At 41.7% G+C, this 26186-nt stretch overlaps 1 protein-coding gene across 1 annotated transcript in view; it reads right to left on the reverse strand.

Moving 5' to 3' along the window:
* PPM1H (protein phosphatase, Mg2+/Mn2+ dependent 1H) overlaps positions 1-26186 on the reverse strand; it is a 77137-nt gene that overhangs the window by 37645 nt on the left and 13306 nt on the right. Inside the window, exons 3-5 of the mRNA XM_085323837.1 lie at positions 23516-23860; positions 15784-15896; positions 1901-1985 (exon numbers count right to left, since the gene is read on the reverse strand). Of these exons, the coding sequence (XP_085179963.1) occupies positions 1901-1985; positions 15784-15896; positions 23516-23860 (543 nt within the window). The remainder of the gene's footprint in view (positions 1-1900; positions 1986-15783; positions 15897-23515; positions 23861-26186) is intronic.

Consider the following 26186-nt stretch of genomic DNA (forward strand, 5'->3'; position numbering starts at 1 on the left):
CTAGCAGTATCTGCTAGTATCTGCAGCTGAWGTTTAGCATGCTGTAAACTCATGCCCTCCTTTTACCTTTGCAATAACCTCCCCAWGTAGACAAGCCATGAGGTGAATAGCATCTGCATTTACTAAGTAAAATATTTATGCTAAAATGATTACGTGAATTTCTTCCTATTGTTCAGAAAGAGCAGCGCAATGTTTCTGGAACAAAGAAAATACGCTTTAATTGCAAGGGACAGAATAAGTCCAAAGAAATTAACTTTCAGATAAGAACTTTGAAAACRATGCATTGATTAATGTAACAGAATGACAGAAAAATCTGGCAACAGTCCAAATGAGTAAGGAAAATTATCTGGACTTTCACTTTATCTAAAGATCTTCTCACCAAGATAGATGCAACCTTTTCAGTTTAATGTTTACGCCAACTTTGTAAGAAATTTGAAGTCTCTTTTTTCTCGCTAGAATAAAAATGTTACTTATGGAATGTTATGTTTGAAATTATCTCTAATTTTGTTTCACGCTCTTGCTGTCTTGCATGTATTTTCTTTGAACATGATACCCATAGCCCTGGCACATTTGTTACATATAGAAATAAAACAAACAAACAAAGGTAAAGAAATTTCCAAAGGAAATGACAGAAATGCTTTTCAGATCAGCTGCTATTTTCAAATACAAGACAGTAAGGACATCAAAAGAGCAAAAAAATCCCTGTAGGCAACGTGTTATCTCTTATTTCCTAGAATTGCTAGACTCTCTAGATACTAAAGATACCTTTTATTTTAAAGGAAAACAAATTATTTTAAATGTAACTGAAGTATAAATATTTATTACAACTCCTCTGCATTTAGTTTTCTGAATATGAATACCCCCAAAATAGTATTTTCTCTGAAATTTTCAGATGCAAGATAGTGAACCTAAGAATCAAATGTGACAGTTGCAGAAACTTATTTTAAATTTGTCTTTAAAACCTTCCTCCCCACCCTCAACARCCTGCATTTTGCCTAGTTTCAAACCACAGTGCTTGGGCCAGGCTGAAGAGAAATAGCACCTTTGCTATTAAATATAAGAATAGGGAACACCACCTGCCTTGACCTATGCACCTATGATCAGACAGAGCTAATAAGCCTGTGCTGGCTTAAGTCTGAATTTCTAGAAGATAAAACCAGGAGAYCAGAGGAAGCAAAGAAGAAATCTCTCTGCTATGTTAGGAATGATATTTTGATAAACAGTTCTCCAATAAAATGATTTGACTGTTTTCATGTAAAATAACAAAATCCATTTTGACTTCTGTTACATTTCTGGGGCAGTTTGTCAGTCAATATGACTTGGTGTAAAAAGCATCCTATATCTCCTCAGCCATCTCCCTGTCGCAGTTTTAATGGTTCTGCTACACTAAATTAGTCTTTCTTCATCCATCCTACCCTGCAACCATTAACACTGATTGAAATCACCTTAAGCTGGGAATCTTCTCCCTGAGCTGACTCTGTCAGGATACTACTAGAGCAAAGGAATAAAACCTTGCAATAGAGCTCATGTATGCACAAAGAGCAGTCTGTGATGTTTTATACTGTCACACAGTAAACACCGGGATGGATGGAAATACCTCTGCGGCTTGTTAGTTGTGTGTCTGAGCTCTCATTATCCAACACCAATGAGCTGCCAAAGTCTGCAGCCAAACAAGGTACAGSCAGGCTGACTGATGGCCTCCACTGAAGAGAGAAGCCCACTTTCATTGGGATTTGCAGGTTTTTCCCTTCACATTTGCTGATGGCTAAAGCACATGTGTTCAGCAGGTATGTGGCCCTCCAGTGAGCCACAGTAACTCAGCGGCACGTGTCTGCCCCTCAGGTGTTACTGAACAAAGCTGGTAATCAGCAGYAGCTGATTTGGTCCTCAGGTCTCTTACCAGATACTGAAGTCGCTGGCGTTCGGTCTCTGGAGTGAATTCTGAAGACATTGGAATGACTTCACCATTTCGGATTATTATAGCCCTGTAATTGTAATAAAGCCTCATCAGTATGGAAAAAAAGAAAAGAAAAACAACAGAAAACCATAGGGTACAGTCAGATGCTTATTCTCTGTGGAGCCTCAGTAAAATCAAGTCATTTCTTTTCTATTGAAGTTATCAGTAGAACAGAATAACAATTCTTGTCCTGCATCCTTTAGGCTGGATAACAACACAGTATATTTGTATATGCCAAGTTCATTTCAGAGCTCACAAAAACACAGAAGCAACAAAGACAAGAGTTATTTCAGTTGATGTCTACAGGGTATCCTTATTAGTGGAACCCAGACACCCGGAGGAGATGCTGCAGAATCACTGATTGCAGAACAACTCTTTGCAGGTTTTAATCCCAGTTGTGGCTGACGCTGTCTAAACTATGGCTTCAAATGACTCATGCAAGCCACCTTCCAGTTATTGATTGGTCATATGTCATGTCAGAACGTTTCTAGTCTAACAGCAAATGGAAATGGCAAAGCAAATCCTGTTTAACACAAATCTAACCAGCTACCTGCCAAAAACCGACAAGTAATGAAATGACTATAGATCAGCTAGAAGGTTTCACATACATTTCTGCAAATGGCACAAAGAAAACTCAAACACTTGTCTGTTGCCTCTTAAAAATCTGCTATGTTGCATGCAAAATGTGGTCTGATTCTTCCCTGGTGCAATCCCACTGGCTGAAATGCAGTTTCAAGGGGGAAGAATTTACTCGGCGTTCCTGCTGAATATATTGGTCAGGTATTCACTCACAGAATTTCACTCTCTTGCTTTTCTATTATTTATGCAATTCTGTAAGCACAGCAACACCTGGTGTTTTAGAAGAGCTAGATGAAGCATATACCCTCTTAAAGATTTTAATGCCTAATTTGGAGCTGCTCCCCACCTGTCTGTAGATTAATTCAGCACTTGGATACTAGCAGTGTACCAACTCTCCTCTTGAGTCACCACAGAGTTTGGTTTAGACAAAACAAATAATTGTTCAGATTCAGATTTCTACAAATTTTAACTCTTCYCCTTTCTGTGATCTTGTCCTGTTGTTGTGACTAGATTAGCTCTCTTGATAATTTGATCAATTTGTCAGCATTACTTCTATACCAGTAATCTAAGGCACTGCAACGCAACCAAGAAATATTGTAGACRCATTAACATGGAAAACCCTTGTGCAAGCTAGCTTTGCAGAATTAGTGGCACGGCRTATCTTCAAACTCATAACTTTCCAAGTGTTCCGGATAGGACACTGGACTAAAATAGTCTCTGAACCACCATCTAATATTGCTAGCATGCAAATGGAAGGAGTATTACTGAAGAGAAATGGAACTGTCCAGGTTTCAGGTAGCAAAAACCAGACTGGTACCTGACCAAGCTGCAYAGGGAAAGGTGAGAAAAGAGCCTAGTGATGGGAGAAAACAGTCGTTCTTTGACAGATAGTAAGTTTACTGCTTCTAGACTTGCAGCATTTCTTTGCAAATGATCTTATGTAGTGATTAGAGGAGGCTCCCACTGGCCTTCCTCAGCTCTAATTAGAGACAATTTTCTGTGCATGAAACAAGACAGACATGGTGGTTATAACTCTAATTTGAGACAAATTGGTGCAGAATTTTTGATGGCTTTTTCCCCCTCTTTATGAGATCTGAATGCATTATAGGTTTCCAAAAAGACCTATTTGATAAAAAATAACAAAGGTTTGCTGAAAACTGGTCTTCAGCCTTAACAGCACACTTGGATGCTAGATCATCAATGCCGATGCTCTAAGCCGTTTAAAAATGAATTAAGAACACAACCAGCTTCTTCCTTTGCTTTTATTTTTGCAGCTTTGAACTACAGCCATTTGCTCAACGACAGGGGCTGGGTTTTACGACCTTTTCACGTGCAATTTGACTCACGGGGTAAGCCTCGGTTTAAGGGACGGGCCTGCGGGGTTAGCACAGAGACGAGYGCTCTGGCAGCAGTCTCGGCCAGACTGATCAGAGGCGCTGATGAGACGGCGACCAAATTGCCACTGCTAGTTTAAGAAGGTCGTAAGGAGCCGATTGAGCCTGTGGTCGTCTGAAAGAGCTAGCATAAAAACACATGGACATAATGTGGATATTTGATAAAATAGAGCCTCTCTCTCTCTTTTTTTTTTTTATGTTTCCCATTACTGGCCTCTGACTCCCCGCGCCAGATACGCAGCGGTCTCGTGACGGCAACAGGCACCTCGGACCGTTCAGGTGACAGAACGGGAGCCACGCGCTGGCAGCCTCACCTGCGAGGCCGGGGGCGAAAGCCCTGCTCTGCCCGGCCGGATTCTCCCCCGGTCCCGCGACTCACGGTTACGCCGAACGAGGCCCAAGCGGGTCTCGGGGACGGCGCTGCATTAGAGCATGGCCACGGGGAGACCGCTTCACGGTACCCTGTACCGATCGTCAGTAAACGATGTTTTCTTTGGTTGGTTTTGGTAGGAGTCGCCAGCCTGCAGCCCCTCAGCGCTCTGCCGAAGCCCTCTTCTCCGCCTAACGCCACCCTGGGGAGAGCAAGCGAACCGCACAGGCTCCTCTTAACCCTCAAGGCCACAAAGTCACTTCCTCCGATGCCCCTCAGAAACACGATCTGCGAGCTTCATGCCCGTCCTCTCYCCCCCCTCCAAACCCAACCACTCCGCTCCCCGTTAAGGCGCCCGCGCGAAGGGAACCGCAGGGCTGCGCTTACTGCGCTCACTGCACGGCCGCGCGGCCTGCGCGCAGCAAGCAAGCTCGCTGGCTTGGAGCTGGCACAGAGTCACAGAAACCAGGACTACATTAGAAAGAAAAGTCAAAGTACAGCTGAAGTAGTTTAATATGGCACAAAACAAATCTGCTTTTGTATCTCTTCTCCTGCCACTTCATTCTGTTACGAGTGTTTCTGATTGTAAAGATCCCAGCCCTGAACAACCAAGTGCCTGCAAGCGATGTGCCAGCACTGCAGATCCTAAGATGGTGCTGACAGCAAAGCAAATTCTGCCATGGGCTACATCCTCTCAGTCACCGGCAAACAAAAAGAAACATCCAGAGCCCAAATCTTCATAAAAATACATTTATCTTTTGGATTGACCTAACTGTGTAGACCATAGTGACCAACTAGACTGTTGAATATATTTCGACATTTGCACAGAACCTAAACTACTTGCTTATTTTCTATAATCAGATCTGATGCTTCAAAATCTGGTGTTTGCAGTTATATCCCCTTTTAAAGTATGTAGTRAGTGAGACAACAAAAGGGTAAAAATCTGCTACTGTGCTCCAGTGGTGGTCCCACAATCAAGACACAGCAACCACACGGGCAGAGAGAAAATATCAACATATCAATTACTTCTGTATTTTTAACAGGGATAAAGCATCCACCTTTCCTCAAAGCAAGGAGGGTTTTTTTCTTTTCTTTTCTCTCTTTTTTGTGTGTGTGTGTGTGTGTGTGTGTGTGAACAGAACCAGCTGAGAACTGCACTGCATCCTTTCCGGGTTTCTTATAAGAAACGAGACAGGGAAACCTCATATGTTTTAGAGAAAGCCATTGCTGGTCACTCTCATTTAATCATACAGAGAAAGAAACACTTTAGTGAGCAAGGTCAAAAGTGTAATTTCACTGCTGTCACGAGTCTGTTAGGAYTCTGGTGTTCAAAACAAAAAGGCACCTTCTACTCTTAGCAGTATTCAGGGGACACCCCGATTCCATTACACCCCYTTTTCAGCCAAAAATGATTTGAAAYGCAACATTAAATTCCACATTTCTACAAATGGAGGATAAAAATCTGGCAAAGGTGACAAAGAGACCATTTGGAAAACCCTCTTTGACAGCGTATATCAGTTCCAAGCCACAGGGAAGACGTATCCATTTTGTCAAAAGGTGTTAAGCCCTGTGGACTCTGCACGGATGAAGCAGAAGTGTCTGGCCTGTCTGAAGAGGTATTAGAAATGTGTCAGTGGAAAAGAAAGAGGGATTAAACTGACAGGAAGAATAAGGCAAGGCTTTATAACATTCAAAGGGGAACCAAGCAGTAGATTTTAATTACGYGTGTCACAAAATAACTGAGAAAAAAAAAAAGAAAGCAAGTCTCAGAACTGTGGAATTARTCTAGATAGGTACTTGTTTACTGTGGTAACTATATACATATACTTAAGGAAGCACAATGCTAGTGTCTGGTAGACCTCAAACAATTTTTTTTCCTCATTGTTAAGAAATGAGAAGTGATCATAAAAAGATTCAAAATAATGTTTATTATCACTCTCAATTAACTACTGAACTTCAGCCCTGGCACCTTGGCATCACTTGTTACTAACTGGATTACCCTCCTTAATCCCACGCAGACTCATTTCTCCGTGTTTCTTCAGAAGCCAGGTGACAAACACCTCATTATATCAGCAATAACCATGGAACTACAGTGCAAAGCCTTTAAACAATTTCCTTAATTCCATCAATCGAGGCAGCCTAGGGATAGTGAAATAAGCCATTATACAAAAATTCAACTGGTATTTAAAACACACCTTACTGATGCCGTGTTCATCGCCATAAAATTCAGAGGTGAAAGCTGCAATCCTCAGCAGCACCGACGGCTGCTCCCCATCCCCAGCACCCAAGTGATGTTTCATAAACACCCCACTCAGCATCTCCAGCACGACGGAAACAAGCAACGACACGGGGAGGCGGCAGAGATGATTAGAAGTGCCTCAGCCATTATTTCCATCTACAGTCATTTAACGGTCCTGTCGCTCTGCTTTCTTCACATTTATCAGTGTGAACATCAGGCTGTCCACAAAAACATTACGACAGACTAGAAATACTGCATCATTTTTCTTTCAACTGAACAAAAAGTTGGTGTTAACAGGGAATGCGGTTTCCCTGCTAGTGGCTCTTCCATTGACAATTTTGTCCCATCTCATGCACTGTGGCTAAAGTGGACTGCTTAGACATGTTCATTAATGGCTTAGGGGAACTTCTGCTCCCTGTGGGCAACAAAAGGTGCAATAACTTGCCTTGGTTGGGTATTGCACAAAGGCAGGGTTAAAATAACTTCCTGCACCAGTGGGCTTTGGTATTTCCCGCATGAACAACAAGGGACTCCCCCAAACTTTCACTAAGGCCTTCTGCAGAGTCCTGCCCAGCAGCGAGTGGCATCTGCCCAGGAGAGCATCTGTGAAGTTGTTACCATTAGTAGCATTTGGCTAATTATTAGCAGTTGTATTTACTAACAGTGTTTCATTTTAGGGCTAATTATACCATTTTTTGTACTCCTACCTCATCACAGTAGATTTTCTAATGGGATGGTGCTAATATACTCTAAGGCCACTATTTCAGTCATACTATTCAGAATCATACTATTTTTAACAAAGGATTACAAATAGGCAAGTAGAAGCTATTTCTCATAGCAAAATAATATTCATAGTTTTCCATGGAAGGGCTTACTTCTCATTTATACTAGCACTTCAGCCAATAAGCATCTTCCTTACTGCCAAAAATAATAATCTATGTTTTTAGAACTGTTCTCACATTTCATCTCACGTATTCAGCTAACAACTTAGTAAGCAGTAGTTAAAGGGATTTTCTACTCCTAGAGACCTCTCTCTGCCCTATATATCGCATCTAATTATTGCAGGCACTTGCCCACCATCAACTCTTCAGGTAAATAAATTCAGTTGTTTCTATACCACCATCACTTTTTGATTTTAAATTAAATATAATACTGAGTTTATAGGTTGYCCGCAGAGGAAACAGCCTGGAAAAGACCTATCAGCCTGAGATTTTTGACACCCGGAGCTACATGCTTCCAGGTCTCGGTGTCCCTTTGGCTGGGTGCAGGTCCATTCCCACAAGACTCCCTCTTGAATTCCTTGCTCTAGTTTGCTGGTCTGATGTAATTTAAGTACACAGTTATTACCATTAGCAGCATTTGGCTAATTATTAGCAGTTGGATTTACTAAGTGTTTCATTTTAGGGCTAATTATATCATTTTTTTTGTACTCCTACCTCATCACAGTAGATTTTCTAATGGGATGGTGCCAGCTGTCTGTATGCGATATTTAACTGTTTCAACAAAGAAAGCAACTTTTGCTACTGAAATATCTGCCAGTGGTGACTTCACATGTTTACATATAATACTTGAAGTATTTTCTACTCTGGTTCAAGTTGTACTAAACTAAAAGCTAACTAACTCAACTAAAACATTCTGGAATGAATTGTGTGTTATAARACGTAAACCAATTCTGTTAGTCTACATCTGAACATACTGATCTTCAGAGGACCTTGGCAGCCAGGAAGCTATTACAAATCTGTTTACAGAGAGTAGACCCTGCTGGCGCATGAAGAGTGCCTGCCAGTGACTCCAGYATGATTATATGGGAGATTTACAGCCCTCATGGGATATGCTCTGCCCGTCATGGTATCAGTGTATTCTTGGTTTGAATACTGCCAAGGCCAAGGTCACAATGATGATACACCACTGTGCTTCTGCATCATGGCTGAACAAGATGCCACCAATTATTTAGGCCATGCCAGGAATATGAACAAGCAGCACAGCCATCTCCGTGGCCTGCTCCAAGCCTCTGGACTGGTATATTTGGAATCAAAGTCTTTCCCCTGCCCTGTCCAGGATATCGCACTAATCTCCAGGATCAGTTACCATGGTAACTAAACCTGGGTTTAGTGGATGAAGGAATTGCTGTGCAAGTCAGTGTTTATTGTACCAGTATACAGCTGACCATAGAAGTGTGGCATTTCCCCCTCCCTGATCTTTGGTGATTTACCAGTAAGGAAGAGCCCAGAATGACAGTGGGTACCAAAAGCGTTAAGTCTATATTGATACCAGCTCTTCTGCATACRTAACCAAGTGGCAATTACAGAATATTGGGAGAAGTTGGACTGAAAAATAAAAGTATACTGAAGTCACAGTTTGCTAAATTTGCATCAGTGAATTTTTACCCAAGTCCTGCTTTGTTCATGTGTTCAGAGCCGAGAACGGAAGCCCTCACTAAAAGCCCCAGGTGTGGGGCTCAAGCTGCATTGCCTAGATGCTGATGGGACAGCACTGCTTGGCTCCTTGAGTCCAGGGGCTGAGAAGAGCCTTCTGGCACAATGAGGACAGCAGCACTGCAAACATCCACCAAGCGAGTCTGGGGAGCTTCCCCTGTTTCCTCTCCTGCTGTCTGAAGCCTAGAAAGATGTTAACACTCCCAGCCTGCYTGGGAGGGCCTCAGCTCTGGCCTTGTAAAACTGAAAGCAAGAATCCACAAGTCTCTCTGCAGTCTGTAAAAAAGGCACAGATGAAAAGATGGTTTTGAGCTTAATGTAGTGCACTGGTAGGTCTGGGTTGTGGTACACTTGCTTATACGTGAGCTGCCTGTACTAGAGATCACAGAGTCTTTATGCATCCATACAGGCAAGAGAGTGATTAAAATGGGGTCTCTCCATCCTTCGCTCATCTTGTCTCACAAACTACAAGCTCTCCAGACTACATATGCAACACACATTTGAAGATGTTATAACAATAGGAATTTTTCCTCAATTGGTGCTTACATATACACCAATAAAAATGTGCGGCAAGGGAATGCTTTTRTTTGCAGCGTTAGCAACCAACATTTTTGTTTGACTTGGTTAGTTGCTGTTGTGTTCTCCCCAACCCCAAGGGCTGAGCACATATGAGAATGAAAGTTAAAGAATCTACTGGTCTTGGAAACTAGCACAAATTAGCTGTGTTTTTCGAATTTACTGAGAGCACTTGAATAGTGAAAACTCCTCTCCTTCCTCATGGGTCTGAAAAGTAAGGAGTTCATGGGTAGGAGATGTCTCTGCGGTTAAGACTGAAGACTTAACTGAACGTACCATACATCAGAACTGTTTATAATGGCTCCAACATCTGCTAGATTGCCATAGACTCTGCTGAGGCATGAGCTCTCTCCCAGAAAAAACATGAGTTTGGAGAAGAAGCAGGATATTTGTTTTGTCTTCAAAAGCCTATGATCGCTGACTGCCAAATTAATCATTTCTGCCAAGTCACTGTTAGATATAATGTGCCAGTACTCTGGAACTCATTGTCCACTGGATCAGCAGAAAACATTCCGCTTTCTTACCACTGCACGTTGAATGCAATGACTGATTTCTGATCCAATACCCCCTCCCAACCTTTGCTGAAGTGTTTCCTGAAATGCCTCCAAAAGCTTTAACCAGCACAAAATCCTGCAAGATCTGAGGTCACTGCTATTCCTATGAACCTTATGTTCTTACTCTTCTTGGAAGGAGGACAAATGGTAAGTGAAACAGAAGTGCTTTCTGCAGGCTTGCGAGTCAGGCTTCCAAGAAAGGGAAGCAAGGGAACAAAGCGAGATGGGATTTGACTGTATCTAAGTTGCATCTAAGATGCAACTAAGATGTCACATTCTTTTCCAGCATTTTGTGCTGGGCAGAACCGGCTTCACCTACCAAACCTTAGTCAGTGAATGAGAATGTGTGGTAGAAACTGGCTTTGTTTCGAATCCAGTCTCTCTTCACYTCATGGATTCCTGAGCAGATCAGGCTTTATCTATCACCCTGACACAATCAAGCTTTGAAACAATGAAGATCCCCCCCCCCTTTCTTTTCTTTTTCTTTTGAGAGATAATGCCAAAAGAACCAGCATCATCTAACAAGGGTAAATGCACATCGCTTGGCCAAAATACGGTCCAAAAGTGTGGTTCTGGCCTCTTGAGAAAAGGCACCATTTGAGGATTTGGAGAAAATGAGAATTTTCAGAGAAGGAAGAACAGCCACAACAGATTGTGTAGTTACAGGGTGAAAAGGCCCCATGCGTGGTTCAGAAATTTGCTGCTTGTTGCATCTTAGGAGGAGACAGAAATAAAAACACTGTTTTAAATATTATGGACTGAAGAAGCTTTGTAAYCAAGTTAGTACTTAAGAGGCCTCTGGAGGAAAGGCTAAGTGCAAAATACAATTATTGTTGTTGTTCATGCAGATACAAGGAAGCAAGAGGCTTAAGAAAGAGGCTACTTATATTATACACAGTTCAGATTAGAAAATAAGTAGTTAAGAAAAAGAAAATTACATTTTTTTTAAAGAAAAATACTATAAATCAAAGAGTAAAGCAAAGGAAYTCTACAACAGTAATATACTAGAACATTTTCTTAGTCCCCATCTTCATACAACGTTAAGATCATCCAGCAAAAAATCCCCCTTCTGAACTGCCTTGAAAAGAGGTCAGATACCATGAACTACAGAAATAGATGAGAATCTTCAATTATGCCTTTTCAAAAATCCCATCTGAACTACAGAGTCAGGCTTCAGTCAGCAGAAACATGACTATTTCTCTGCCTCTCATTTGGTAAAACCTCATTAATCCCCAATTTCACTCCCTACAATGAGAACTATTAATAGGGAGAGCAGCTGAAAAACATCACGATATAGACAAATAGAAAGTAGAGATTTAGTAAGATTCAACACAAGAAGCAAAGGGGAAAGAAGCAAAACAGTAAACAAGGTAGAATTCAATTTTCAATTCCCTATTTTATTATGTTGCAAGAAGTCAGTGTTATAAACACACTCTCCCATATCAGGGAACCTGAAGCACCAATGAAATTGTTTATCCTGCACCCACATGGGAGGATCATAAAAGCATTCACTCAAACTGCTATCATCTAACAATCCCAAATCCYTTAGCATTAATTCTACATTTGCAAAAAGGAAGAGAAAATCTTCTCTGGACATGAGGATGCATGTTCAACTAGAGGGTGAATATGCCCTGAAGACGTAAGCGTAAGGGAAACAAGGAAGCAAAAAAGATAATTAAAAAAAGTGATGAAGTAAAAATAAATAAATAAATAAATAAATAAATAAATAAATAAAATAAAAAAATTCACTTATCCTCTAAGTCTGTGAAAGCTTCTGAAAGGTCAGACCACTTATTTTGTCTCATTTTCTGCCAACAAATCAGAAAAGCCTAAAAATCCATTTGCAGATTTAGCAATTGGCTTATGGAAAAAACAAAATAACTTGTGATATTTTGCATCTCATATAGTGATAAAAGCAGAACTAACTTAAATGGCTCTGTAACACCTCCAGGTGTAACACGGCACAACACAGCAGCCTCCGTAATCCCTGAACAACTCCTTGGACAGCCAACATGAAAGTCAGAACTCTTGTGCCAGAGAGAGTTAATATGATTATATTGACCTAGAGTCATCAGAATAATATTGGGCAAATGTTACGTTGCATGAGGTTATGCAATAATTGGGCAGTAATCAGTAAAAACATTTAGGTCTTTGATTTACTATGGCTTCATCACTAGCTGTAAAACAATATACAAATAAAGACTGTAAAGCTAAAAAGAACAGAGATTAACAAGGTGTATTATGGCAGTTTAGAGGTAAAAGTCACTTTAGCAATATAAAAATCAAACAATGCTATTTAAAAGAGTGAGCAGAGAAGATTTAGTATTCCCTATTAAAAAAAAAATAAAATAAAAAGCAAGCTATTCAGAGAGTCTGGCCTAATAGTGTATCTGCCAAATTGGTAAGCAAAGCACAGTGTACCAGGGCTCATCAGAAAAGCATTCTACAGGAGACAGCTGACTACAGCACTGTTAGTCCCTATCTAGACAGCAGCCTTTTTGAACAATGCTAACCACTGAGAGAGACAGAGAGAGAGAGGAACACATTWAAAAAAGCTTTGGTCAATATTTGGACATAAATTTTGATGGTATAAGAAGGTAAATTTATAGCAGAGTCCAAGAATGAGCCAATGGAAGTGGCTCCCTCCAAGTTATTTCAACAATCTCTGAAGACATCACCTCATTCTTAGCAGGATTCTGGTATCATGTGCAGTTACCATTTAATTATTATAGAACTGTGATTGCATCATTAGCAGAAGTTTAATTTCATCATTGACATTAGTGATGCCATAACATCAAGCTCCGTAATAGTTCATAACAAAACCTACAATTAGCACAATTTTTCTCCCTTTTACACCAACCAAAAGCRTTCAGCGTGGAGAAGGCTAATAGTCCATACAGAAGTGAGCTAGGGCTGAACCTGAAAGGATTGCTGGCTGGTAATTTAGTAATATGGTAATTAAAGTCTTTTCATGATGTAATTACATATCAACTACAAAAGGACAGCTGCTATACAACAGTGCCAGGGTACGTGGCATGAAATGATTAGATTTGAGAAGCTTTAATGGTTAAACTGAATGCCACAGACATAAGTCTGAGGTATAGCTGGCACAGCACAGCGCATTATTATTCAAGTCTCACGCCTGGTGTTTCTTTAGTCTCATTGTGATAGTAACAGTTTGTTGTATATACCTTGGTCCTGTGATAGCAGTAGCTCTTCAAAGCCTACCTTTATAAGCCTCAAGTGTTTTGAAATTGTCTGGAATTAAAAGACCTAACCCTCTTTTGGGCAACAATCAGTACAAACGAGGTTTGCRCTGATACTTAAACATTTATTTCCCATCACTGCAGCATGAAACCTCCTCTCACAGTCTCCAGTCTGTGGGAAACGTAGCTTGATTTATTTGTAGGTTTTTCACTGGGGGAGCAGAGAGGGGAGAAAGAATGAGGACAGAAGAAGCGTAACGAAGTATGCGAACTCAGAGAAACCAGAGCTCAGCTGAGGAACTGAGGGGTTTTGGCATTCTGTTTGTTGATTTTAAAACTAAAGTTCCCTTTGGGAGGGGGCAGGGAGAGGGATAACCAAAAAAAAAAAAAAAAAAAAAAAAGGCAAAAAGCCTACTCTTCTCAACAGCGGACAAACATTTTGGTGTGTAGTTTCCTTATTATACTTCTCACTGCACTCATATGTAGCTGTACAAAATGCAAAGTTGACCACACAAGGCATGAGACAACAAAAATGAACATATTTTTCCACTAACTAAGAACTTCTTGGCTACATGATTGGGCTTTTAAAAATGCATGACTACAACACTGTGCATCCTGGCAGTAGGCAGACAAACTCAGAGCTGTCTAAAATGTCCTTTTATTGATGAGCATCAACTTGGATGTGTCATAACAACTGTTGTTCTCCCTTTCTGAAACATGGAAAATAGGCATTTGGCAGGAGAGAGCCTATTTTCTAGGCTTTAATGTTTTTTATTGAATGAATGAGCTAAGAAAATCTAGACATGGGTATACCTGAAAGTTTGAGAATGCATAGAGCCCTTCCCAGCACAAGTTAAATTTTCCTTGAAAGCCTGTTTAGAAAGAGCAAAACCAAAGTCGTTTGGATCTGGAAACCCCGTTACCTGTAGGATCTGAGGAATGTATAGAAAAGCTTCAGTCCTAGTCCAAACAAGACCTAGTTTTGTGTAGCTAGCTCTTCTCATTCCTGCTCTTCTCTTCTTCTGAGGAGATGTCTGGATGGGCTTAAAGATCACTCAAGGCCTCTTCAAGTCTCAGTAGCTTTATCTACGCGGGATGCTGGGGCTGCTTTAAGATCACTATCAAAGAAATTTTCTACCCACAGGTATCGGGAGGTTGCAATATAGCTGAGGCTGCTCTCAGCTTCTTGGACAGGAACTGGAAGCAGCCAGTCATTTAAGAAAAAATCTCAGCTACTCAGAAGCATGTCCCGTATGACTACTTTTACATAGCACAGAGGAAAGAGACTTTTATTAAGAGATAGTAACAAGTTTTAGCCAATTCAGTAGAAGAGAATCAACTGTTCTTCAAATATTACAGTAGCATAGGCAAAACATGGTAAGAAAGATAAGATGTAACGTAGCTACTGGTTCTGATGACTGCTGCTCCACATAAACATGCCTGCAGCGACCCTCTGTGAGGACTAGTCCAACATTCACTGCACAAAGGAGATTCAAACTGTTCACCAAGTTCCTCTTGACAAGTGACAATTTGTAATATATACACATCAAATTCAGCATATTAATAAGAATCAACAACATGGAAAAAAACAGGAACTTTATGCACATCTACACATTTTAAAGCAGCAACAGGCAATAAAAACCTTAGGCTGAAGCTATAAAACACCGCTTGAGCCCTGTCTCTGAAATACATGGATACACACATAAARGCATGAACTCTGCGTGTACAAACCTCAAACACAACTCTGCAGCAGTCTTCATCTGAAGACAGGCTGATTAAATACCTCTGCAGACTAAATTAATTCAGCTGCTAACAGAGCACAAAATCTGTATCATGCAGAAAACTACCATACCAGGCCTGTTGCCTCTGGTAGCGTTCTGCATAAACATGTAAAGGTCCAAAGTCTTACAAGAATAGTCTCATTCCCTCTCTCTGATGGTGGCAAGGGTAGAGAGCAAGACAGAGTGAAAGAGTACAAGTGAGAGATTTCCTAGTAGACCCTTAACTTTAGCGAAGTCAGAGAAAGTCAGAAACAGACAAATCCTTGAGACAGAAAAAGACACAGTAAAAATGGGAACCAGTATATTAAACCAGTCTAACTCTACCAGCTCTTCCAGTTTTCAGATGCAGCGATATTGTCAAGTAGTGCCCTACAGATGATTTGAGCACACATCCAACATCTCCTCTGTCTGATTAGCTATTTAGTGATTTTCCACTACTCTACAGCCACCACATCATTCAGTAACTGCTACAAGGAACAGAAGAGTCAACCYCTCTCAACACAGTCCCCACTCAACTAGGTATCAAAAGTCTAACACTGCCTTAAGCACTAGGTTTTGTGAGATCTATTAAGTGTTCTCGTCCAGCAGCAGAACTGCAGTGTGATACTGCTGGCCCCTTAAAGGAAATCAAAATCAGTAAATTTGGGAGATTGGGGTGAAGGGAGTGTCAGGGAGACATCACAGTTACTTACCTGCTATCACCAGCATTAGCCACGTAAAGCTTCCCCAATAAATACACCACAACAAGGGCTGTGCAGCCACCAGAAATATTATACACAGTTCTCTCTCGTTCTATTTGTAAATCCTGTAAAAAAAAAAGAACAAAAATTATAAAGACAGTGTTGCAATATGGTTTTAGAAAATGAAGGTTCCCCTAAAAAGTGACCATTTTTTCTTAAATTACAAGTCCCACCTGCTTTCTTTACTCTTGCAGCTATGGCTACATGTTCATGGAGATGAATGGAAAGCTGAAGAGTACCTACCACTTACCATGCAAAGCTGTTTGGGAAAATTCAAGACAAAGATTGTAAAATACGAGGCACCAAGGAATAAATGGTGCATCTGAGGGATGCAAGAGATTTTGCTCTGGAGAAAGTACAATGAAGGCAAAGATAAATGTAGTTTGACAACAGGTAGCTGGTGATATAACTGCACAGCGCTTTACGTAGACAGGAAATAATTAATGGAGACTTAGCTATGACATGAGTAACTATCTGCTCTCCAAAAGGAAGTCTAGGATTGTGGAGCATATACATTATAACAGCAGTAAGCACATTCTGACTTTAAGACTATCCCTCAAAAGCACAGGGAATGAAGGCACGTTAAACTTCTTGGAGTGTGGGGGGGGAAGGTCAGTAGAACAGCATTTACTGATAGATGCTCAGCAGTCACGGACTTTGAGATGAACTATGCTTTCAGGTTGTGTCATCTCACTGCTTTTATGAAGCCATGACCAGATTTAACTTATTTGCATGCACAGGCCCAAATTCAGGGAGATATGTACCTAATCAAACAGTTTTTCTYGTGTTTAACTTCCAACTTTTAACTGATTCCAAGCGAAAGAAATATTAAACAAACAAACAAAAGTCTTGCTGCTTAATAGAAGCAGAGAACACAAGTCACATCGATCACTGACAACCAGTCAAGCCCAGGAGTATATATTGTCCCAGAAAAGCTTGCAGATCATGTAAAAATATGTAAATGAGTTTTCCAGTACTCTACACATTTTAAACAAACAAACAAAAAAATCGAACTGTATGCCAATGAACTCGGTCTGCTGCCTCTTTGTTTAGCGTGTAATAAAAAATGCAACACATTACAAACCACCCTCCTCTCCCAGGGCCAGAGTTCACCCCAGTTCAGAGCTGCTCCTTCCCCACCGTACCAGGGCTCACGCAGGGAGCTCACTGAACACAGCTGCTGCAGGAGCTGCGTGACCTTCCCAGCTGAACCCTGCTGCCTGCGTGGGTTTTCACTGCGGATATATTTGTTTGCCTCTGCGTGCGTGGAGAGCGGGGTCCGCGGCGCGGCAGCGCCCAGCGCGCCTGGRAACTGTGCTCGAGCCTCTCCCACGCTCAGCCTCTCCATTGCTAGCTCTTGCAAAGCAAGTTTTCCCCCTTGTTTTTCTTTCTTTCTTTCTTTTGTGTGGGTGAGGGGCAAATATCAGGAAAAAAAACAAAACACCTCAAAGCCAGAAATCACCTCTTAGAGAAGCTTTGCTGCTAGACGTAAGCCTACCATATGTGCCACCTTATATAAACTTGCCACAGAGAAGTTAATTTAAAGGTATGTAGAAACCATGGGGAGGAAAATCAAGTTGCAAAGAACAGTTTAAAGGAAGCAGACATTTCTAACCACTAAAATAATTTAAACTTACAAATACTACAGTGSATTTTTAAGGCACTGCCAAGAATTTAAAACACCTTCATCTTTGCTGTTCAGAGTGTCCTTTGAGACCTTTAAACAAAATATGTTTCCTTACCTGGTTTCAGCTCTGTCATACATATACTTTGCAAGTGTTAGAATGCAAAAATTAACTTTTATTTCTTTCAATAAGCAGAACTCAGCACCATTTGTTATAGGAGAGCAGATGAATAACCCTAAGGGGCTCATTTATCCGAGTTTCGTCAACTTAAACTAGAGGTGCATATACTGGGTTCTTCAGAGAGTTTGAGTCCTATCACACAMAGATCATTTATCTTTGGGGGTTTTTCCTTTTAAACTTTTTTTTCTTTTTTTAAATAAAATTGCAAGCCTTCAAAATTACTCACTCAGCCAACTCCAAGCTCACAGCTAACTGTTGTTCAGAACTCAGGCTTACTATTGTGATCTACCAGAGTATACTCAGCTCCATTTTTAATTTGATATTATATACTTTATTTGACTTTTTTTTTTTTTGAGAAAAAGAAGGAAGGGAGTGGGGGGCAGGGAAAAGGCTTTACTACATAACAAGAAGATTTGAACCAAGAGGGGAGAAAAAAAAAAAAAAGCACCACCATGTTACCAATACATTCTGATGTGGAGATAGTGGCTTCTAAGGAAATTCTTTATCATAGCGCTGCTGAGAAACTAGTGCAGCCCAGATCTTACAACAGACAGAAATCCTAGGATGCCTCTGAAGCCACAAGAGGTACCTGTCACTGCAGAGGGCCTTATTCTAGACCAAGTCTGAGTGCATACAAAGCTTTYCTAATCTTCCAGCTGCAGAAAGATTTCAGAGCATTTTTTTCTTCTTTTCTGTGGTATATACATCTCTTAACAGTAACAGCTGACCTCGCCCTGGATTTCTGAATCTCCATCACAGCAATCTGCTTGCACTGGAAGTGCTGGAAAGAATCAAATGATGCATCTTTCAGCCCAAAGGGCAGCCTGTGCCACTTTTGCAGACCCTAATGCAGCCGGAAAGCTTCTCTCACCAAGTCAGAAATAGATACAAACTGCAGGCTRCAGTACCAAGGTGCAAGAAATAAAGGATACGCTAACAGTGATGACAACACCTTTTATAGGTGCCAACTGCTCTTAAAAGAGGATTTCTGCATCTCTGTTGGAGGCTATCATTTAACATTGAGAAGGCAGCTAATTTGGTCCCTGTTCTGCCTCCTCTTCTTCAGATGCGAGATTGAGACGCCAGTTATGAGCCCTGCACTCGTAAAGGTAATTTACGCCTTGCAAGTCTGGTCTCTAATCCCCCTCAATTAAGAGGGTGCAGGGAGAGGAGGTCTCCAGAGGGCTGCTTAAAGCATCTTTAGCTACATTTCAAGGGTGGTTTCAAGGGGTTACTTCTCCATCCGTGGACACTGCCGTCTCCCRGGTCAGGCAGCCCGCTGGAGAGGACACCGCTGCCACCCGCGCAGCGCAGCTCCCCGCACGCCGGCGAGCACACCCACGCTTCCCAGAGCGCAGCTCCTGGTCGATCGTGCTAGTCAGCGATCTCTTCTGAAGGAGAAGGAAGATTACRCCGGGAAGGCAGTGTTTTTCACCGTTGGAGGCTGCTGGTACCCCTGACCACGGCTTGCTCGTGCCACCTCGTGGACACCCGGCGGAGAGGCTCCGGCGCGCCGGGCTGCGGCGGGCGGGCGGGCGGCAGCGCGCTCYGCCGCGCCGGCGGGCTGCGGGGCCCCCCGCCTCTTCCCTTCCCCTTTCTCGACCTGCTCGTGTTAGACGTGGCACAGCTATGTCCAGCGCGGCCGAGACGAGCGACAGGAGCCGCTGCAAGGCTGGCTCGCACGTACAGGCAGTGCCGGGGCTGCAGAGACCCAGCGCAGCGGACGTGGTGGCGCAGAAAGTCAGTGCAATCTTCACCTCACGCCAGGTTTTAGAAATTTAGGGGTTAGAAAACAGAGGCTAGCCAACTGATCAAATTACCGTATCATCGTTATAACAAGTTATCACATTACCACAGCAACTAGAGTAACTGTTTTTCATCTACACCTATCCTCAGAGCAGGGGCCTTTCCTCTGGTATCTGAATCTTGCTAAGGTAGAAAGAAGCTTTACTGTCCATATGCAGGATATGGGGTATCGGTTTAAAAAAAAGAAATTCATATGTCAAAAGCCTTAAAAGTAAAAAACTACTCAGATCTATTTTGGCTTTGACAAAAAAAGGTATCAAAGGTTCTTTTACCACTGTTACTACCTTTCATATATTTCTACTGATTACATAATTAGAAGATTTTTTTTCAAAGGGAAAAATGCCAGACATACGTCACGCTATCAAGATTGCTGCCATTTTGATTTGAAGCATCTTGCAAAACCACCTATTTTTTTTTAATTAAGATTATTTTAATGCAAATAAAAGCATGATTCACTGGATACAGTGCTTTCCAATAAAGCATACAGCCTAGTTCTGTGGCATTCTTAATTAATCAATCACGGTTCAGTGTGGCATTTGCGCTTTCTCTCTRCAATCTTTCTTTAAGAAGATAGTAAGAAGAAATGCATCACATGCATGCACACATGATGAAATTCAGGCAAGGGGCTCTTTGATGCTTTTATCCAGTATAGAAATGCACTTGGAAATATCCCTACTGGCTCCAGAACTGMATCTATAAATATGTATCTTAAAACTCACAGGATTAAAACTCAGAGGATTTGACTTATGATACATTTAGAACTTGAGATAATTTATTTCCATTCAATTGGAATAAGTGTGATCACTGACAATTACAGATACTGAGCTTTTTTTTTTTTTTTTCATTTTGAACAGGACAGCTTACCTGAAAATATAGTGCAGAATGCATCTCACAAATTTACTTAACTCAGTTCCAACAAAAAGAACACTGTTGAAAAGCACTCCAGAAAGAGGATATTTTAATGGAGCTAACTTAGAAATTTGAACTATGTCAGCCTTCCACACTTTTTTACTGCATGCAGCTGTAAGACAAGTACCAYCCAAAAGAAATCGTACCCACAGAGAAAAATAATTAGAAAAAAAAAACATTTGAAAGCGACAAGTTACATTTCCTTTGACACTTGACGCAAGGACAGAGAGAACTTAATTTGAATTCAAAAAGCAGCTGGGAAAAAAAGTAACSGCATGCTGAACACTCCCAGGAAGAAGGAGGATAAAGCCCTGAGCYAGCTAAACCTGTCAGGATGTATTTTTTAAAAAGGTATTCTAACTCCGCAGCATCTCCGTCAGGTAAAAAGTGCTCGCTTGCAGCGGTGGGTGTTTCAGGAAGCAGCACTGAGAAGCCTGCCTACGTGTCCAGGAGCACGAGCTCTCACCAAGTGCCAGGTGAAATGATACACTCTCCTGGCACGAAACCTTTGTAAATATTGCAACTCTCAACTGCACTGAATTCACTCAACAACACTCATGATGTTCTCATATAAAGTAGAGCCTAATAAACAATGTTCTGAGRAGGAAGTTCAAAATACTCCTCTAAGGACTTCTAGCAGTGTACACTAGTAGGAAGTTAAAGAGAGGTAGGAAGAGGCTTCCCACTTCTCTCCAGCTATCTACGTAGTCATCAGAGGCACAGATGAGACTCGGGAGTGCCAATCTTGTGAACTGCTCTCTCACAGAGATTTACATGAAAGAATAGCATTCCTCTGCCCAAACCAATTGTAAAAACAAGATGACACCTGGAGATTAAAGTCAATATAATTATCTAGTGCTTTCCTTAGTTTAGACCTCTTATAAGACTTCCTTTTAAAGTAAAAGATAATGGCAGGACTATATTGCATTGTGGTAACCACTCTGGGTCACTTATATAACAAAGACAGAAGATGAACTTCAGTCCTCTCATGAAAAAACAAAAGTGGAAATTAAGGTACCTGACCTGTTGTATGTGACTGAAAACACGGTGGATAATCAGATACGCTCAAGACATCAGCTTGGACAAAAGGGCAGATTACTAGGATCTGTACATGGAATATCCAGACAGCATATCTGTAGTAAGCTGTACAGGTTTTCTGCATTTCTGTCATATTATGGATTTCCCATGACTGCAATGAACCATGACGGGTCCAGTTCTACAGCAGTGTAGCTTCCACCCTCAGTCCTGAATAGCATTTGGATAACTAGGCCAAATACAGACACCCTGGTCAGGCAGTCCAGCCATATGAGCCCTCCCGAGCAGCGAGGCACATGGAAACAAGCAGAGCTTCCAGCAAGGGAACTSTGCAAGTGCCTACAGCCTTGCTGAGCCCATGCCTGTGCATGCCACCATTCTCTGGGGCTGAGTAGCTCCACACTGCTCTCACAGCAAAGTCAGCAAGGGTAACACCAGGCCTCCTTCTGCACAGGTCCCACGCCCAGCTGCATCTGTCCTCTGGGTACACACTGAAAAGGTAGGGGCATGAGCTCAGAACAAAGCAGAGCCATCACAGCCCTTAAAACCTCCCCAACTGAAGCAGGAAATTGGTGTCCCTCTCTTAAGCATGCTCTGCACCCCGTAGGGTAGAGTGGACAGGCAGTACCATCTCTCTTCTCTGCTTCCTCACTGAAGAGGAGAGCAAGCTAGTCTCCCTGTCTGGAAAGGGCACATTAAGCTGACACATTTTTGTATTTCTCTGTCTATCTTTTTGCTGGCAGAGGCTTACTCTACTAGCTGTAATGCATTCAACCCTCATATAAACTTTCTCATATGTCACACACTGGATGATGCCTCAGCCTTGGCTGTAGATTTTGCTCCTGAACCTAAAGACCTACAAGTTGGCCATTGCTGTGCCCAAACCAGATGGGGATCTCCTTGCCTGCGCTTTCTTGGGAGAAATGGCAATCCAGCAAGATGATCAGTATTCAGAATTCAAAGTCAAATACTTTTGTTACAATAACAATAATTACAGTCAAAACGCATGTACTAAAAATTCACAATGATCAGGAAAAGAATGAACGATTCCTGCCTTTGTGCTTCTTGTTAGACAAGAAATAAAACCTCTGGGAAACACTCATTAGTTCAAAAAACTTCTGCTCAAAAAGAGGCTTTCCTGAAAAACAGAACAGATGTCTCCTAAGACCTGATCCCCAAAGAACTCACTGGCAGGCCTAGTCTCTACTCTTGCTGGCAAGGATTATTTTTCAGAAAAAGAATTTGAAGAACATAAAGGGAAGGAGCACAGTAGCCAAGTCACCTACATGAACTCAAAGATAAAACACAGCTTTCTGTACAGTAGTCAATGGAAATTCTATTTCCACTGGGTCAGGATTTCTACTCAGTTATTCATGCTGCAACACAAGTAAAGCAGGTAGTAAGAATATGTTTCATCCTCCTCTCATCCATCCTCCCTCACCCCAGACAAGTCTCAGTCAAGAGACAGGCTCTCAATATCCACTGTTCTGTTGAATATGAATATTAGTGTGAGCCACCTTGACTAACATGAACTAGAGGTTATTAACAAGGAATCTTCCAATATTCATGTCCTCCATGTGCCCTTTTCTGATCAATTTATGCAGCTGTGGACAACAAGAACAGAGGTCCATGGTGCAGGGATACCTGCTGAGAGTTTTGCTGCTGCTGTTCCTCCAGGGCAATAAAGTGTTATAAGATTCATATCGTTATGCACAGTCTTATGATAATAGTCAACGCTGAAATATCCTACTGCGAGGAAGCGCTAATTTTTATCTTAATAAATAAATAAATAAGGCCAAGTTTCTAAAAGTCTCTTCAGCAAAGTAAACCAGAAACATGGTACTGGCACTCTCTGGGGTTTAAGATGAAATTCTTGCCTGTTTGACAGCTCGTGACTCATGCACAGGGAACTGTTGCATACAGCAACTTTGTCAGAGGGAGAAGAACAGTTCTCTGCCTCCCAGGACTAACAGGTTAAGTCCTTGAGGCTCCTAAACACTGTCTGAGAAGGGACCAATTGAGGTGGGGAGGGAAAGTGAAAAAAAAAATCCATAAATACTCATTTTCTCCAAGCCATGTAACTCATTAACCTATGTAACAAAGATTCAAAAGCCCTGAAATACACCTACCATTTCCTTGAATGCACTTTCTATTGCCCCAATCACGAGGCACTCGTGTGGGATCTTCTTTTCTGTGAAGAAGCGTGTTGGAGGTGTGCTGGGTGAGCCTGGTGCCCCCACCCCGCCACGCAGTGAGGCTGCCCGCGTCAGCGTCCTGCTGTTGGCTGTTGGGTGCTCGGGCTCCTCTCCCAGGCAGGTAGGTGGGAGGACAGCTGAGTTCCTCAGGATGTCCACGAGCTCCTGCAGCTGCTCCAGGATATGGTGCTGAAGTAGTTTGGAAGCAACAACGGCTGCCCCTGATCCAGCATGTCCATCAAACAGGGACCAGTAGTATAAGCTGATCCCATCTGTGTCCTGGCAACGCAGGAAGGATGAAAAGGAAAGAAAGAGAAGATCACCATTATGCAACCAAACAGCAGTAGATAAAACAGAGATGACTTTCCCATGCAGGGGTCTTTCTGGAAGGGAATAAAATCCAGTGTGTTAGTACAGATCAGGGAGAAAGAGATGTATGATTTTGCTTTTTCTCCTCCCCCCAACCTTATTAAAAAAAAAAAAAAAAAAAAAAAAAAAAAAAAAAAAAAAAAAACAACAACAACAAAAAAAAAACTGCAAAATCTGTCCTCTTTCTCACCTTCCAGTCAGTCATATGGCAACAAGTCTAATTCTACCTTGGACCTACCACTGCAGAGACTAAAAGGCCACACAAGACCATGCCCAGTACTTCTGTGACAGACTCTTTCATTCATTGTCATTAGGCTGTGGACCTCAGCCAGACAAGTAGTAATAATAAGACGCAATCCCTGAATTGATTTGTACATAAGACCTCTCCCACACTGGTAGACGTGTCAGTGTCAAGCTTTCTCTGCCTGCACCAAGGCTGCTACCAGAACATGGCAGAGGCACCAGGTATGATGGACGCAAGTAGGGGCAGAGGCACCAGGTTATGATGGACGCAAGTAGGTCCAGATGCACTCTACCTACTCAAACCTATGCATTCATTACTTAATTCTCCTCAGTCCTTGGAGAAATAAAAGTTTCTTATACAATACTAGAGATATATATCCTCTAACCAGAAGAACTAGGTAAGTGTTTTGGTATCGCTACCAGCATAAAAGCCTGCTTTTAGAGCTCACCTCTTAGCTCAGTTCCTAGCGTGCTATTCTACACAGCTCCTCTCGTACAGGTAGAATATGTATCTGAAAGCAGTGAATTTTTCTAGATCTCATTATTAAAAACAAAGTGTATGTGATAATTTTAAATACTCAGCAACATGCAGTTACCAATTGAGGGCAAGATTTTCAAATACCTCCTTTCTATTCTAGAGTTTCCTTCTGACGGATGTTATGCTAGTTCCATTCTTGCTCCAATTTGCGCATAAACTATATTTTTGTGGTATTATGCACTAGACAGCTGCTGAAGTAGGGCTCATTCACCCAAGCCTGGAAGCAGACAAGTTCCATGCAGCATAAGCTCAGATCTGCTGGGAAAACACTATATGACCATATCCTGGATCACCTCAACTTTGGGGGAAAATTCACCTGGAAAACACACCATCTCTTTTTCCTTTCCATTTCTTCTTAACCCTACATCTTCTCCCAGTTATGCTGAAATAACCGCTAGTAAGTCAGATGTGGGGGATTCATACAGGCTTAGAAACAAATGTTTTGCAAGGGACAGGAAAAAGGCAATGCTGTTGCAAAACAGCTCATACTATGAAAGCATAACCTACATCTCACTGCATAAGAGAACTTGAAGATTATATTTTTATGTTATGCTGACTGTGGTCTTAATTTAGGATGACAGACATCATAGCAATTCCTACACAGCTATAACACAAATCAACATCATTCTCTCAAAAACTGCTCACTTACACAAGAGATCAGCATCAAGTCTATGCACCACCTGAATCCCATCACCTAGCGCCCAGGGATGGAAGTGACAAACACAAAATAGGCAGAAGTCCCCTGTACTGGAAGTGGACTTGGAGAGCTGTAAAAATTGGAAAAACAAGGTGGGAGAGTCCACAGCAAGAGACACAACCTGCTGCTTTCTCACACAGAGCCTGAGATGTCTACCAACTTGTTCCTCTGCTGATAATTAACACCACTGTCAAAGGGAGCCAGAAACCACATCTGATGAACCAGCACATATTTTACATCAGTTTGCTAGGTGTATTCACCAAAGCACTACTGTTTTCAAGTTCACGTACAGAGCTGTGAACTGCAGCTGCTTTTAGTTTCTTCCGTTCCGGAAACAAAGACATCAACCACTGACAACAGGACAGCAAAGACAAAGCTTAATGCAAAAGTCTCCTTTGGCAAACCACGTATGTAGACCTTCACTATGGGTTCACCTTGTTTGAAGAGCAAAGAGTCCATTGCTGAACAAGCATTATTACTTTTAACTTCATTTGATGAAAAGCGTGTTTAAAAGTCCTGATTAAAACAATTACCTAGAAGTCTGCCTAACATCACTATTTTTTAGCTTATGCCATTGTGGCTCTATGCACAAAGCACTAGCTGCATACAGTGAAGTTCAAACATACTCCTAACCACTGCATTAACAATACARTCATTTATACAGTGAAGTTCCTCCAAGCCTGAATTCTACCAAGAGGGGGACAGCAGTCTATTGTGCACTCCACTGCATTACCAAAACATTGAGGAGAAGAGAGAGT

The sequence above is a fragment of the Rhea americana genome, unplaced genomic scaffold, assembly GCF_003343005.1.
Source record: "Rhea americana isolate MKP2758 unplaced genomic scaffold, rheAme1 scaffold_88, whole genome shotgun sequence".
Lineage (NCBI taxonomy): Eukaryota > Metazoa > Chordata > Aves > Rheiformes > Rheidae > Rhea > Rhea americana.